This window comes from Salmo salar, chromosome 11 (assembly GCF_965601325.2).
Source record: "Salmo salar chromosome 11, fSalSal1, whole genome shotgun sequence".
Taxonomy (NCBI): domain Eukaryota; kingdom Metazoa; phylum Chordata; class Actinopteri; order Salmoniformes; family Salmonidae; genus Salmo; species Salmo salar.
The window spans coordinates 21,516,575-21,533,631 of NC_138301.1; the positions used below are offsets into that span (position 1 = coordinate 21,516,575).

Genomic DNA, 17,057 nt, shown 5'->3' on the forward strand with positions numbered 1-17,057 from the left:
ACAAACAAATGTAACATTCAACCTTAAAATTAGTAACACATCCATGGCCACATTTTGAGGTGACTGTAACTATAAATGTTTTCTTATGTAATCATATAAAGTGTGCATGTTCAAGATAGTATGCAAAGGTGATCACAGGTCTGTGGAGATCATACAATTGCTGTAATAATCTGCACAATTTCTCGAACGTCATTGATCACTTGCACTATTTACTTTAATGTAATCTCAACTGAAATCCATCAAGGTAATTTGGTTCTGATATTAGATGAAGCACAGTGTTAACACATTAATCTCTTGTATAAACCAAAAATCTGACATTGTTTTTGCATTGGAATTTGGTTGTGATTTTAGATGGTTGAAAGCATAGTGATAACACATTGGATATTCAACAAACGTTTATCTTTCTTTTTGAGTGGGTGGACTGTAATCACATTGATCAATGTCTAAACCAAATATTTCTCACTTATCCACGTTAAAATTACATGGTATGCCCAGTGGGATGTTGAACATAAAACTATTTGTGGATTTTTAGGGAATGCCATGGAATAGTAGTATAGTAATATGACAATGTGACTCATTTGGCTATACATATGTTTTGTTATCTATTTATGTCTTATCATATTGACCCATGAATCCATTTGGTGTTAATGAGGATATTGTGTAGAGCCAACCACTGCCCTCTTCAGAGAGTGTTGGGCTAATGATGTGTGCTGCATGTGGCATTGTTGTAATGATATGCATTTTATCTCTTTACCTTGAGGTCTTGTAGACCGTTGTCAAGAAGTTTGAAATAATATGATTTATCATGCAACTCAATGAGTATTTAAAAGTTCCTGACTGTGAGGAGTTAGAAGTGCCTAGCCAATTATCAACAAGCTCTCACAGTCTCATGTCAGAATTAGACGTTCATCCATGTTTCTCAAACATCACATTTCCAAGTTGTTCCAAACGTCCAATTTCGAAGTCTTTAAGGTTAAGTTTAGCATGAACTCTTTGTTAGGGTTAAATTTAGGCATCAACTCCGAATTCTTAAGGTTAGGCACTAACTCCAAATGGTTAATGTAACTGTCATGATTTGGGATAGGCTTAAAAAAATATATATCAACACAACTTTCTATACCTGGATTCGAACGTGCAACCTTTGAAACCAGTCGCAAATGCTTACGAAATCTAATTGAAAGTAACAGCGCTCACTCTTGCCCCTAGTGGCCGGTTTCCAAGTAATCTCCCGACATTCTCAGATATGGATGGATGTTGAATACTGACTTGTATCACGGGTGACCTGCCTGCACTTATATCAGGGGTAACTGCCAGCACGTATACCTGACACCTTTCTTCAAACACCTAGAAAGCAGTGCTATTCAGATCATTCAATAGCTATTAATTTTATAGGGAATATAAATCCCCTCGAGGCTTTTGACCTTTAAAACATTGGTATCATATAGTCTTCCTTGTGATCAATCAAGATGCCACCAAATGAAATTATAACTAGGATCAGAGAGTGGCATGTTACTGTATTAGACTGAGTTCGAGTTAATGTTTTGTCCAACAGAGGGAGCTCAATGAACAGAGAAGGAGTGGAGTGGTAGCAGGGAAGTGACACTGTCTCCATGTATGTCTTATCTTTTGCTCCCTGTAGTCTTTTAAAAGGAGAGGCGACAGGTAGAGGATGGGATGGTTTGGTTGCATTAATCAATGCCACTTTTTCGTCTTTGTTGTCTTTGATGTGAAACAGACACGTTAGGAGTGTCGCCCATGCTGTGAAAAAAGGGAGCTGTGGTGATGGAGAAAAAGCACCACTGCGGGGTATTTCCAAATTATACAACTCCGTCCACTTTTTTATTCTGTCAGCCGCTTCTTGGATTGTCAATATATTCAAGGCATGTTGAAAGCCATGTCACAGTAAGAATTTATCTTCTCCACTAGATAGATGTCCAACAACAGTAGGCTATAGCCTATTTTATATATGTTCATCAATAAGTAGCTATTAGGTTGGAATAAATAAATAAAAAGTGGGATTATCCAATATGTTATTGTTTAAAAAAGCTATCAACAACATTGTATTTTAAGAGAATGAAATACTGCATCTAGGCCTAGTAGGCTACCTTATTAAATAATTTCATGTAGCCTGTAGATTTATTATCAAACATGGAATCACACGAGAGAGTTCAAATAATCTCACCCAACCAACATTATAAAGGCTACACCTTATATTTTAGGCCGTATATATATATATATATCAGTGATGGAGAGATTACTCATGCCGGTTTAAGAGCTTTGCTTCCAATCACTCGATTTATTGACACATTTAAAATGTTGAATTTTTTTTTTACCCAATAGCAATAATGCGATGTCAGTCATTTGTGGTTTTATTAGTTAACTATTTTAGCCCAAAACTCTTATAGGCCTATCTTGAGTTGTGAGCAATTGGCTAGTAGGCCTACCATCACTCCCGAGGTGTAAAGATCCGTGTAACTCCTTTTATTTTTTGAGACATCGCTTGAGCCGACTTAAATCGTTCAAATGTGTATTGGGACGTTTGAAGTGAATGCTAACAGGGAATTATCACCACAGGAGCCTCTCATCAACAGACTAGGAAATAATAATGATGGCTTTAAATCCACACTAAATAACACCTTAAGACCTTGTGAGGATGGTATAACAGGCGAGTTGATGAAATGTGTGGCAAACGGACCTTATTCATAGACATCACACTTAAATATGACAAGTGTAGCTAAATAATAAATACATTATGTCATTCGGGTATGTTCTAAGTAGTCCAGCATCAGGATTAATTATTATGCTTCTTACCACCTCTTATGGAAATAAGGTCACTGGTATTTCATGAATATATGAAGTTATAGCTACAAAATAATTAGCTGAGTACTTAAAAATATTCTATACATTTGCCTATTATAGACCCATATCTGGAGACAAAAAAGTTCAGAATCTCTCTTTCACACAAGTCTCATATAAAGAAGGTTCGTTTATTTAAAGGCGCACCGTGGAGTCTTTACAGCTGAAGTCTGTAGCATGTTGTTTTTATTAAAGAGTCGTTTAAGGAATTGCTTTCACACTTACCGTTTACCAAGGTGTTTAATTCTCTCGTAAATACCTCAAGCACCACTTCTCCAATATAACATCTTACTCTGATCCCATTTTGTTATAGTATATTCATTATAATATCTTAAATGTAAGTCAGTGTGTTTAAACTGTGTCTATCTATTCAATACAGATAACATGTCAATTTCAATGCGTTTCCTTTGACTTATAACGAGAGACATTGTGATAAGTACTTTCCCTCCCCAACACGGATGGCTGGGTTCGTTTATGTAAATTAAGATAGATTTTAATTCTATCAGGAGGACGGCCCTGTTCTCTACCCAATAAAAACGGACCGCCGCTGACACCTGGATATAAACACAGGAAGGATTCCAAAGTCCTAATCAGAAATCAGTAGAAAAAACGAAGACGCATCTGCTACAGACACACGGATGCAGGCGCGATGACTTCCAGCAAAATCGAACTCCCTGGTGAAGTGAAGACCGACGCCGATGCCGCTGCGCTCATGGCATCTCTCCAGCTGATGCCCTCGCCTGTGCCTAACGCGGAGATCAAGTACACCAAGGTCTGTGAAACAACTTAAACTTTTGCTCCGAGTCACATATTATGTTCAATGTATCATATCTCTTCTATTATGCAGAATATTTCCCCCCTAAAGGTATGTGTCTGTAGATGATAGATAGCGCACAATTGTCAAAGTGTGGAACTGCCCAATTTAGCCAATGTCTTTGCGCACAGTACAGGTGATTGAGTCCGGTTTAAAATGTTCATTCAAGTTCTGGATTTACCGTCGTAAAATTTGTTTCAGATCTTTTCTCACATTCATTGCTCAACTCATAGCATAGAATACAGCTCATCAACATGTGGCGTACTTTTCTAAAAGTTATCACATACGGCCACATCGAGTGTCATTTCCAAGGCATGTTTGAATGATTAACAGCGCTGCCAACATAATTATATTGCACAGGTGTTTTTTATTTCACTTTTATATTTACCATGACTCATATGGTCTGTATGTCATCTGCAGTGGCTACAATGAATAGTATTTATCACAGGTGACAGCAGTCATTTAGTGAAGGTCAGCATTTTTTCAGATAGAATGTTGTCATTACACAATTCTGTCCAGATAGAGTAAACGTCCCGTAACCTGCCGTTATGTGATTGATAATAATCGCATGTTATTAACTACTTATTGATTAGAAACATGATTCCCAGGTATCTTATATCACTTGCATAATATTTGAAAAATGACCTTGTTGCTGTGATTCAATCACACCTGTAATTTCAAAAGACGATTGAATTGAACATTTTCACTTTGGAAGATATTTTTGTTGTAAAAATCCATGGTTTGTTCTGATATACATTTCATAGGCCTATTATCATATTTTATCTTAAGTGTGCTTTTTTCGTTTCAAAATATGTATTTAAACTAATTGTATTCAACCATATCAAAGCTTGAACATAAAATGAGGAGGGTCTTCTTTTCTTTGCCTGCCGTAAGAAGTAATTTAACTGGTTTCAGAACCCCTTACGCATGTTGTAAATTCTATTAATTTTACTATGATTCAGAATAAGTTATTAGATTCACGGAATGAATTGCAAAGTCTTGGTGCTCTAGTCCATTATTGTCCTTAGACGTCCGCATGACTCTTCTGACCTCATGCAAAATTACGCAAGAACACTTGATGAAATGTGAAGACCTATTTCAATCACAAGTCTCATGTTTCCTACATATTTTATTTTATGTGTACTCTATAGCCTAGACATTGTATTTGAATGGTATTTGAATAGATTTTTGTGCCGTTACACTTGTGGTTGGTTATTATGGGCTCTGTGGGCGTTTAATTAGGCCTACACAGCAATATCAGGAATCAGACTCCAAGGGCTTCCTCTGAAAGTGTCACATTTTTGGTCATTATTGTTTACACATTTTAGGCTTGCATTTTGAGGATTACATTAATGAGAATAATATAGGCCCTGTGATGTCAGTATAGGCCCAGTATAGGCTGTTTCTCAACTCCCCCTTTACTTAATGCTGGTATACATTTAATCAAACCACTAGGACCTGACTGTAGAGTCACCATCCAAACATGTATAATAATGTGGATGTTTGTCTGTTTCCTGTAGCATGGTCCCTTCTGCAGTTTGAAATCCAATGCTTTTATTGCCATGAGTGTGAGTAAAGGGCACTTCTTATTGAGGAGAGCTCCATAACAGCACAATATGTAAGTACAGTGTTGTAATCAGGGTTAGCCTCACACCTCGTTGTTGTAAGTTCAAAGGGCACTTGGCTGAGGAAACATGCAACTTACAGTGGTCTACTCGCCATAAGAGGAGAGCTGGTTTAGCATGCCTGCCTTATGTGCACAGTCATGCTATCAGCTCTCCTTCCCACCCCCCTCTCCCTCTCTCATGCTTAGTATTATTTAAAAGAATGCACGCAAAGGGTGGAATGTATAGGAGAACCTTTAGGGAGCGCAGGCCTTGGTGAATTAACCCCCAGGAATTTGAATCATCCAGTCCCTGTTGGTTTGGTGGACATGGGGGGCAGGAGATCACTGATTTATGGCCACCCCTGATGCAGACGCTCCTCTCCTCACACCCTGTTCATGTTCTATCCACCCCACCGCCTGCCTGCCAGGGGGAGAATGAACACTGCAAGCAGAGTCTATAGCTAGGAGAGAGCTGGCCTTCTGGACTGTGGGCGCATGCTCTCTGTGTAGCCCTATGCATTCTTCCACTCCGTGTAGGCTAGTTGTGTGATGTGCCTCTGCCTTTTGCAGCCAGACGTCCAGTAGAGAGTTGAGAATGAACATGCTTGTAACGCAGCTCCTTACACTCCAGTTTAGAATTGTTTCCTTGGTCTCACATGAGTTTGAGCATGTTGATGTTTTTTCTACTTACTGTAAAACATGATCATTGATTAGTGAATATGAATTCACTTTGAGATAGCCACCATGACTGGGCATGTATTTTTTTCAGTCAACAGTTTTGTTTTGCAAACGGAGGCTACTAATAGTGAAGATATGCCCATAGTATGTTTAGTACCAACAGTGACTGTAGAGAGGTGTGAGATAGAGAGGTGTTATCGCCATAGACGCTTTACCCCTTGTCCCTTTCACTGAGCCATGAACTGTTTGCCGTCAAAGAGACATTTGTGTGAACGTGTCAGTTAAGCTATCTCCCTCCCTGCGTGGGATTGTGCAGATCAGTGAAACTTTGGAAGGTCTGCTCAGGTCTCCCTTTGCTTTGTTATAAAAAAATCTAACTTTTTCACACCCCACTCTCCTGTAGCTACAGCCGTAAAAAGAGGGCGCTTGGGTCTTGGTTCCTCCATCCACCCTACCCCCACTTCACCATAGCTTGTGGCCTGAAACCAGCTGGGTAGTAAGACACTAAGCTAGTATAAAAACATAGCGTTTGAATGGTCACAGGAGAGTCGGCTTTAGAGCTCTCCATCTGTGAGGTAGTCCGCAGGGCTGATAGCGCCACGAAGGAAGCCATAAATTAACCTACCCTGATGGGCATTTATTGATGATTTTAGCTTTTTGCAGCGCGGGGAGAGAGAAGAGAAGGATAAACTGTGTGGTGTATAGTTAATGAATGGAGACAGAGCCAGTGTTCTCGGGGTTTTAGTGGGTGATTTCTCTGGCCCGGGTGGCTTCTCACACCGCTCAATGATTAGCAGTCGTTAAACTAGACTCCTAGAAGAATAAATCTTTAGAGATGGAGGGAAGGAGCATTTCTGGCACATTCACCTTCAAGTTGTTGAGAGAGACACCTGGAAATACAAAGTTGAGTTCACAAAATGTGTTTGAATTGATACTTAGTGTGTATGATACTGAATAATGTTTGAGCGGCCAAGGTATAGACATTTTTTTCTGTCATTGTTTACTATAAAACTGTTATGCAGGGATTCCTCATTGTCACTGTAGAAGTAACTGAAGTTAATGGTAAACTGGAGTCACTGTAGCACGGCTGTAGCTTAGTGTACTTTTACAGATGTAGGATCTTGAGTTGAGAAAATAATCCTGCAGAAACAGGAGATGTGAATTATTATGTGGATTATAATTCATTAACATTTTTGTAGGGGTTGATACATTTTTCGTAAGGGAAAATCCAGTCTGAAATTTCAAAGTGGATATTACAAACTTCAGAAGCCTTTCTAAACCTCAAATACACCACAAGTTTTACATTTCCTGCATTGCAGTTCTCCTGCAACAGGGTGCTCAAATTAAAATCCTACACCTGTGAGCGTACATAGACTGTGGGGAATGAGGACTGTAAATCAGTGAATCCTGGCAGAGGAATTTGGGCCGTAATCCAAATAGGGTTTAATTTTCAACTGTGTCAAATGCAGTGAAAACAGGAAGAGCTATGCGTATGCAACCTTCACAATGTTCAAACACACCAGACTTTAACTAGACGCAGTTGCCATGCTCATTATATAGCTTCCCAATGTAAATAATGGCTTTTATTTTCCAGATTGGCATACGTTAACTGTTTAAAAAAAATGAATTGTGCAATTGCTGACACTTTTGTCCCTAATAGGAACCTATAACCTTCATATTGAAGCGAGGAAGGGTTTTGTAAACTAATCTGTGAGAAGTCCAGTCAGTCAATGTGGATGAATGAAAGAGGCCCCATCAATCCGTCACTGATTGAGATAGTACAGATGAAGGCTGGGGCTCCCCAATGCTAGGTGCTGTCCACTGGGCTGTAAATTCTGGGCCTGTCTCACAGTGTGGGTCAGTGCCCTGCCTTGCCTAGCCTGACCTGCACTTCTGGAGTTTTTCACTTCAAAACCACCATCTTACTGCGATGAACATCAAACAAACCCCAAGGTGGAGGACACTGGGAGCCTGAATGATTTATCACAACTAGCACAGCGAGTGTTCTCTTTTTCTTCTTCTCTCGCTCTCCCATTCCCTCTCTTTCTCGTTTCACACTCTCCCCCCTTCTTTCTCTCAGACGCACAGTCACAAACGCAGTTATACACATCCCTGGTTGTGACAGGGTGAGCTTGCGGTACCATGAATATGTCCGTCGTTGTGAAATGGCTGTTTGTGCAGTGAGTGTAAATTATCGTCTGAGCAGAGGCGTCAACATCGCGTCGCCTGTCTCTTAATCACTCTTTAAGGAAGTCCGATGACAGGGAGGTTATCCCATTAACTTCTATACCTTAAGTCTTCAGGCCGGTTGACATGGAACGTGTAAATCCTTATGGTGTCATTGTGAAAAACTGCTGGCTCCATAAATCCTCTGATATCCATAAAAAACTGTCCCCTCTAGAGAGACAGCTACTAGATACACAGAGAGCAGAAGTCTGCCAGACATGAAGTCATAGTCACCAGGCCCCCGTCACCCCTTATCACTAGTGGATCACTGTAGTTATATTCTACCCAGATTACATTTATTTGTGTTATTTCTCCCACTGACAGAATGTAGTGGAAGCATAGAATATTAGATTCTTACATCAATGTAATAATTTGATAATTTGAACCCTTAGAAAAGTATGGTTAAGTCTTTCAGTCTTAAAGGCTTATGCTCTTTATGAAAATCTTGGATTTGATATCCATAATATTATTTTATGAAATTAGGCTATTTCTTTAACGCAGATATTTATTTAATTAGGATAAATGTTATGTTTGAAATCTGCACAGATGATACAGCTGATTGAAAGACAAACTCAGTGTACCTCAGTGAAAGTGTCAATCTCAGACTCTGTAGACATTGGCACCACATGGCGGCTTAGAAGAGGCTGTGCCGCCCAACTCCAACTCCCGCATGTTCCATCCATTTGAACAAATGACAATTCATATTCAAACACAGTTTCCTATTGAATTTCTGTTTCTCGCGTTAAGGAGTGAGAGGGAACAGATTCAACTTTCTCACCACACACACAGTCAAGACAAAGATGTTTGCCAGTCGGTGACAGCGGGGTCGTCCCCTCCACACCCAGGAGAGCAGGGTGGCATTGTCTCTGGGTGTGTGAATGGAAAACATGAAGGTTCTATGGTGTCAGGAGGACTGGGGAAAAAACACCAACTGGGATCCAGTTTCACATGCCCTCCCCTCGCTTGAAACAGTAGTAATTATAAATGTCTTGAAACAGATCCAGAAAACAGAACGGAAATAGAGGTCCTGTGATAGGAAAGGATATGAAACTTCCTGTGCAGACGAAAGCTGCAGGTGCCCTGATCGGGATCCGTCTGGCTGTGGAATCTTGGCCTGTTGTGTATAAACATATATGTATGTTCTTTACTCTCTCCTGCCTCCCGAAAAGGGACGAGAAATGAGTCCCATTAAATATTCCTAAAGCGTGTGAGCCATGAGAAGACGCTAGAGGCCAAACAGATGTTTTGCTGGCTGCTGTGAGTACTTTGGCATCCCCTGCCTGCCCTCACTCCAGTTGTGTAGCAGCCTCCAGAGAGAGCACAGTGGCAGATGAGAAATGGGTCAGCAGGACTGCGCCTTGAATTCACTGAACGGATGGAACATTACTCTTTAGTTTCTCAATGTCTGTTGATTGCACATGTATTCCCAGGGGACTCCCCTATATATCTACCTTTTGCTTGGTCGAGATGATAACCACCTAGTCCCATTGCATTGAGAGCATGTTGTAGATAAGCAGAGCATATTTTTACATTGACATTTGTGTCCTTTATAGTGAACAATAGAGCCACGCTGATGTGATCAGAAACGTATACTCTGTAGCCCTTATGTTCATCGTTGGCTTCAGGCGCACATGTCTCATCATTTCATCAGCCAAACAGACAAGTACTGTCAGCACTGTGAGATTGACAGTTTTAACAGAAAAACATGGGGGTTGCTAAATGTTTGCAGCTGTCCTGTGGCCCATGCATAAAGTGTTGACCTATCTGCAGACTGTCCAGTTCCCATCTACGCCAGGCAGCTCTCTCTTTCTGTGTTGTAGGAGGATCAGATGTCACGGCTGCACTGGGAGCACAAACTCTGCCAACTTTCTGTAATACCAAAATGGCCTGCGTGTTTACCAAATAATAAGAAACCACACAGCTTGAAGCAGTTCCTTGTAAACACAAATCGATTGATTTCATTCAGTGTAAAGGTTCTATGCATTTTTAGCAGTTGTCTTCATGTTGGTGTGCTGTGAGAGGTCTGGATCCCACCACTTGTTTTCTTTCCGATTTGCACAATACACACAACATATCATTTTCCCATGTCAGTTATCATCTTAAAACAGGCTTTGGGACTGACATACAGTACCAGTCAAAAGTGTAGACACACCTACTCATTCTAAGGTTTTTCTTTATTTTGACTATTTTCTACATTGTAGAATAGTAGTAATTCATCAAAACTATGAAATAACATATAAGGAATCATGAAGTAACCAAAAAAGTGTTAAACAAATCAAAATATCTTTTAGATGTTCAATTCTTTAAAGTAGCCACCCTTTGCATTGATGACAGCTTTGCACACTCTTGGCATTCTCTCAACCAGCTTCACCTAGAATGCTTTTCCAACCGTCTTAAAGGAGTTGCCACATATGCTGAGCACTTGTTGGCTTCTTTTCCTTCACTGTGCGGTCCAACTCATCCCAAACCATCTCAATTGGGTTGAGGTCAGGTGATTGTGGAGACCAGGTCATCTGATGCAGCACTCCATCACTTTCCTTCTTGGTCAAATAGCCCTTACAGGTGTGTTGGGTCTTTGTCCTGTTGAAAAACACATGATAGTCCAACTAAGCGCAAACCAGATGGGATGGCGTATCGCTGCAGAATGCTTTGGTAGCCATGCTGGTTAATTGTGCCTTGATAGTGTCACGAGCAAAGCACCCTCACACCATCATACCTCCTCCCCCATGCTTCACGGTGGGAACTACACATGCGGAGATCATCCGTTCACCTACTCTGCGTCTCCCAAAGACACTGCGGTTTGAACCAAAAATCTCAAATTTGGACTCATCAGACCAAAGGACAGATTTCCACCAGTCTAATGTCCATTGCTCGTGTTTCTTGACCCAAGGAAGTCTCTTCTTCTTATTGGTGTCCTTTAGTAGCGGTTTCTTTGCAGCAATTCGACCATGAAGGCCTGATTCACACAGTCTCCTCTGAACAGTTGATGTTGAGATGTGTCTGTTACTTGAACTCTGTGAAGCATTTATTTGGACTGCAATTTCTGAAGCTGGTAACTCTGCAGCAGAGGTAACTCTGGGTCTTCCATTCCTGTGGCAGTCCTCATGAGAGCCAGTTTCATCATAGCGTTTGATGTTTTTTGTGACTGCACTTGAAGAAACTTTCAAAGTTCTTGAAATGTTCCGGATTGACTGACCTTCATGTCTTAAAGTAATGATGGACTGTAATTTCTCTTTGCTTATCTGAGCTGTTCTTGCCATAATATGGACTTGGTCTTTTACCAAATAGGGCTATCTTCTGTATATTACCCCTACCATGTCACAACACAACTGATTGGCTCAAACGCATTAAGAAGGAAAGAAATTTCACAAATTAACTTTTAACAAGGCACACCTGTTAATTGAAATGCATTCCAGGTGACTACCTCATGAATCAGGTTGAGAGAATGCCAAAAGTCTGCAAAGCTGTCATCAAGGCAAAGGGTGGCTACTTTGAATAATCAAAAATATATTTTGATTTGTTGAATTTTTGGGGGGTTACTACATGATTCCATATGTGTTATTTCATAGTTTTGATGTCTTCACTATTATTATACAAAGTAGAAAATGGTAAAAATAAAGAAAACCCTTGAATGAGTAGGTGTGTCCACATTTTTGACTGGTACTGTAGCTGTTATGTTTTTCATTTTGCTAGACTTGATTGGGTCTAAGACATGGTCAATTTATTTATAATGGCTCATTATCAAAGGCAGTGAGTACTTATGGGGATAATGATTTCTATACAAATGAAACCGCCATGTGTGGTGAGAGCTAGGACACCACGGGGGGATGGGAAAACCAAAAAGAAAACACACATCATTTCAGAATTTGCACTTTTGCACTTGAGTTTCCGTCTTGGTTTTTTCCCCTTCGTTTCTAAATGAACCTAAAAGCAATTTTAAGAAACATTGAGAGTTGATTTAGTGTGTAGCCTTGTCGTCTTAATCAACTCTCTGAATGGGACGAGACAAAAGTCTAACAGCCCCCTGAGCCCCGAGAGGGCCGAGGCAAACGGTGGCTGATGGTTGTCCTTTTCTAGCCATGATTTAGATGGCGGCCTGGTCCACTGTTCCACTGTTTTATCCCCTCTCCTTCGGCGGTGCCTTGTGAGAGGGGTTACGCCGTGCATAAAGCTACCCATGGACTGCATTCTTGCTCAGACTGTCGGGGCTGTCAGGGGGCTCCCCTGATTTAGGGCGTTCCACTACAGTGGCCCCTATAAATTTGAAAACTAATTCCGTGCTCTATAGGGCTTTCTGTTTTTGTAGCAGGCCCTCAGCTCCTCGTCGTCACTGACACTTTTATGAAGTGCTCTTAATGAGAGTCAGATTAAAGGTGGCCCCCGATAGAAGGCGCCTGAGAACACTCAGCTTGGATGAACTGGAAGAGAACTCACTGAGAAGGCTAGGCTGTGGCTGGGAGAGAACTCATTGAGAAGGCTGGGCTGTGGCTGGGAGAGAACTCATTGAGAAGGCTAGGCTGTGGCTGGGAGAGAACTCACTGAGAAGGCTAGGCTGTGGCTGGGAGAGAACTCATTGAGAAGGCTGGGCTGTGGCTGGGAGAGAACTCACTGAGAAGGCTGGGCTGTGGATGGGAGAGAGCCCACTAATAAAGGCTGGGATGTGGATGGGAGAGAGCCCACTGGGGACCTGTGTCGATTCTGCTGTCTGAAATGACTGTGGGTCCACTTTGTGAGCTGTGCTGGGATGTGTTGAACGAGGACCGTCAGTGGGCCTGTTTCTATCTGTTGTGTGTGCGGGGAAGTGTTCAGGGCAGGCTAATACAGATTCATTGAAGTGGTATACAAGGCTGTATGGTATGGCCCGCAGAGTGGTACAGGCAGATACCGAACACCTAAACACTCAAACATGAGTTATTCATGTGCAAGGTTCTTCTTGTAAAGCAGCCAACTGCAGGAGAGAGTGAGTGGGAGGGAGTGAGAGTGATGTCTGTGTGCTGAGTCTTGAATGGTTTCCAAGCGTGCTGGCATTTTATACCTGCCCTAAAGTAAACACTCCTCACAGTTTACAGCCAATTAAATTGTGCTTAAGCCTCTAAGTTTACGTTGGTAAACATGTTGGAGAGCTAGAGAGGTCTGGGCCAGCGGGACACTTGAACCCTGCTTTCAGTTCTGCTCTCAGTGTATCTTTTCTCCCTCTCAAATAAAAGTATGGTAAGAGCACATGTGTATACAGGAGGATTTAAGCCAGCAGATGTTTTCTTAACACCCCATCTATCAGACAGACTGACATTAATTAAAAACAGTGTCTGAGGAGTCGCTGTGATAGACCAAAACATGTCAATAAGCCAACGGGACTGAGACATCTTCTATTTACCTTACTCTTACATAAGACAGCACATTTGTATGATCAAATCACACCAGTTTGTTAGGGGGCTTTTAAAATAAAGCTCAGATGACTGTTATTTAACATATTCACTCAGGCCAATTCCTTGAGATATGTCCCATTTCTGTTATTTGTCTAAACATTTGTTTTTCTTTGGGTCTTTATTGAGCTTGAAAAGAGTCCGTTTGGAATCCCAGGTGGTTGTTTAACGGACGGCTTGATTTAACGCATCACAGAAACCAAGTGTGGCCCGTGTTTTATGATCTCATAAACGAGCAGCGATGTTGTGAAACGTGTGTCTCTCTCTCTCTCTCTCTCTCTGTGTGTGTATATGTGTATGTATGTGTGTGCGCACGTGTGTGTGTGTGTGTGTATGAGAGAGTGAGGGGGTGTCTGGTGTCTGATAGGGATTTATCTCTCCCCCACCTCTTTGTCTAGATGTTGGAGTACTCCCCAGAGAGCCATGCCGGGCAGGCAGGAATCTCTGTCCACATTTCCACAGATTCTTCCCTTTCCCTCCCTCCCTCCCTCCCTCCCTGCCTGCCTGCCTGCCTGGCTCCCTGCCTCTCTGCCTCCCTCCCTCCCTTACACAAGAACTGAGAGGCACTGGTAGGAGCCAGGCTCACTCTCACTAGACTGTTTATCAGGAACTACCATTAGTTACGGAATAGATTGTTTTTTTTGCACCACGGTAACAAAACAATACATTTGTATTAAATAATATAACACACAATACCAATGATCCAACCTTACAATTATGCTCCCTCTGAAACTGATGCCAATAATCTAATCATAAAACACAATGTTTTTTAACAGCACATTTCTTATTTGATCAGGTAAATACTTCTGTCTTGATTCAGCATTTGTGTGTTGAGAAAACCGCACAAGTAAAATGTTATACCAGGGCCCCTGTGCCTCTTTAGAGCAGGAATGGCTGAATAGGCTCTGGAGAGAAACAGAGCTGCTCCGAGAACCAGATTTTCCCTCTCACATGGGCCTCTCCATCCTGTGTACTGAACGCTGCATCTTTTCTCCCTGCAGATTTTCATCAACAATGAGTGGCAAGACTCTGTGAGCGGAAAGACCTTCCCAGTCTACAACCCCGCCAGCGGAGAGCAGATCTGTGAGGTCCAAGAAGCAGAGAAGGTATTGTAGAAAATAAAAACAAATCTGTAGTTTCTGCATTCCCATATCTTATATTTTCAGAAATGAAAACACAGATACTTTCCCTTGGAGTGTTTGAGGATTAGATGTTTGTTAGACAGAGCTCCGCTTGGGTTTTCCACATGTGTTTCCTACCACCTCTGTCCTGGCATCCTCTCCTTCATGCATTATCCATGTGTGAGTTATGTGTCCAAAAAACAAGGAAAGCAAACGGGTAGGGAGTTTAGTCTAATGTGGTTTGGTTCTCTGGCTCGACTGTTCCTCCTCTCCTTTCCTAAATCAGCACCTCTGTGTGGAATAACTGAAGCAGAACAAGCCTTAAACATGCCAATGGAAGATCCATTAAGTATCATTCGGAATAGACAGACACATTTTATTTGTCTCAGTGGAGGTGGAGAAACACCTGTTAACTGGACAAGGTTCTATCATTAAACTGCGTACTGGATACGGTTTCTCTGTTTCTCTACCTCAGGCTGATTCAATCATTAAACTGTTTCTCTTCTACAGGCTGATGTGGACAAGGCGGTGCAGGCGGCCCGGCTGGCCTTCACCCTTGGTTCAGTGTGGCGGAGGATGGACGCGTCAGAAAGGGGTAGACTGCTGGCTAAACTGGCTGACCTGGTGGAGAGGGACAGTGCTTATCTAGCAGTGAGTCCTCCACAGTGCTCAAAGTCCAGATCCCGGACTTCTTCGTTTTTGCAACATGCTCAAAGGAACATGCACCATACAGTGCCTTAGAAAGTGTTCAGATTCCTTCACTTTTCACATTTTGCTACGTTACAGCCTTATTCTAAAATTTATTAAATAAATAAAAAATCCTTAGCAATCTACACACAATACCCCATAATGACAAAGCAAAAACAGGTTCTGAGACATTTTTACAAATGTAAAAAATAATTAAAATGTATGTACTGTATATTTACATAAGTATTCAGACCCTTTGCTATGAGACTCGAAATTGAGCTCAAGTGAATCCTGTTTCCATTGATCATCCTTGAGATGTTTCCACAACTTGATTGGAGTCCACCTGTGGTAAATTCAATTGATGGGACATGATTTGGAAAACCACACACCTGTCTATATGTAGCGGGTCTGTTATGCACCACAGGAGAACCAAGAAATCAAATCAAATCAAATGTATTTATATAGCCCTTCGTACATCAGCTGATATCTCAAAGTGCTGTACAGAAACCCAGCCTAAAACCCCAAACAGCAAGCAATGCATGTGAAAGAAGCATGGTGGCTAGGAAAAACTCCCTAGGAAAAACTCCCTAGAAAGGCCAAAAACCTAGGAAGAAACCTAGAGAGGAACCAGGCTATGAGGGGTGGCCAGTCCTCTTCTGGCTGTGCAGGGTGGAGATTATAACAGAACATGGCCAAGATGTTCAAATGTTCATAAATGACCAGCATGGTCAAATAATAATAATCATAGTAGTTGTCGAGGGTGCAACAAGCACGTCCGGTGAACAGGTCAGGGTTCCATAGCCGCAGGCAGAACAGTTGAAACTGGAGCAGCAGCACGGCCAGGTGGACTGGGGACAGCAAGGAGTCATCATGCCAGGTAGTCCTGAGGCATGGTCCTAGGGAAATGAAGAGCGACACCATGGCTGTCTTTTTGGCTTTTATGTTGATCTGCAATAGTATTGTGAAAAGACAGGACAGGAACACATCAGTCTCCAATGCACCATCTGACAAGTTGTTCTACACAGGAGCATGAAGAAAGGTAAAACACATATCCTGTCTCACTTCCCCAATACATTGCTAGGTGCTTTCAGTGTTGACAGTACCAAAATACAACAACTCATGTACAAAAACAATGCAACACAAACAAGTTACAACGTGAAATCGCCTCTATCCCATTCAGACCTTAGAGGACCAAACTACATCTCCCATAATGCAACGCCAGCACCAGTCGGCAGCTCAGCTAACTGTCTGCATCACAGAAAGGCATGCTAGCTAGCAACAGCAGCACTCTGTAAACTATATTACAATATCTACAGCATTAACCTTGGGATGTTTTATTTATTTCACGTTATGGACTTTTACAACGGAGTAATCTGCAACACATACCTTTCTCTCTCAGTGTTTCTCAGACTGAGGAGAACGGGAGCTACGGGTAGTACCAGGATGAAATAAAATACATTTAATGAAACAAAACCCGAAGATGTTAACATCATTCAGCTACTGTAGCTGCCTACCTAACATCAACAGGCATCACCAGTAGCGCAACAATAAAAAATAGAGACCAAAAGTAAAGTTCCTGGCGATCATAGCGATCTGACTCCCCCCTTCTGTCTGAACTTGGAATATTCCTGTTCGCGGGCTTTGGC

At 41.7% G+C, this 17,057-nt stretch overlaps 1 protein-coding gene across 1 annotated transcript in view; it reads left to right on the plus strand.

The window, feature by feature from the left end:
* Window positions 1–3,474: 3,474 nt before the first annotated feature.
* aldh1a2 (aldehyde dehydrogenase 1 family, member A2) overlaps window positions 3,475–17,057 on the plus strand; it is a 28,221-nt gene continuing 14,638 nt past the window's right edge. Inside the window, exons 1-3 of the mRNA NM_001141786.1 lie at window positions 3,475–3,628; window positions 14,605–14,709; window positions 15,235–15,375. Of these exons, the coding sequence (NP_001135258.1) occupies window positions 3,506–3,628; window positions 14,605–14,709; window positions 15,235–15,375 (369 nt within the window). The 5' untranslated portion in view covers window positions 3,475–3,505. The remainder of the gene's footprint in view (window positions 3,629–14,604; window positions 14,710–15,234; window positions 15,376–17,057) is intronic.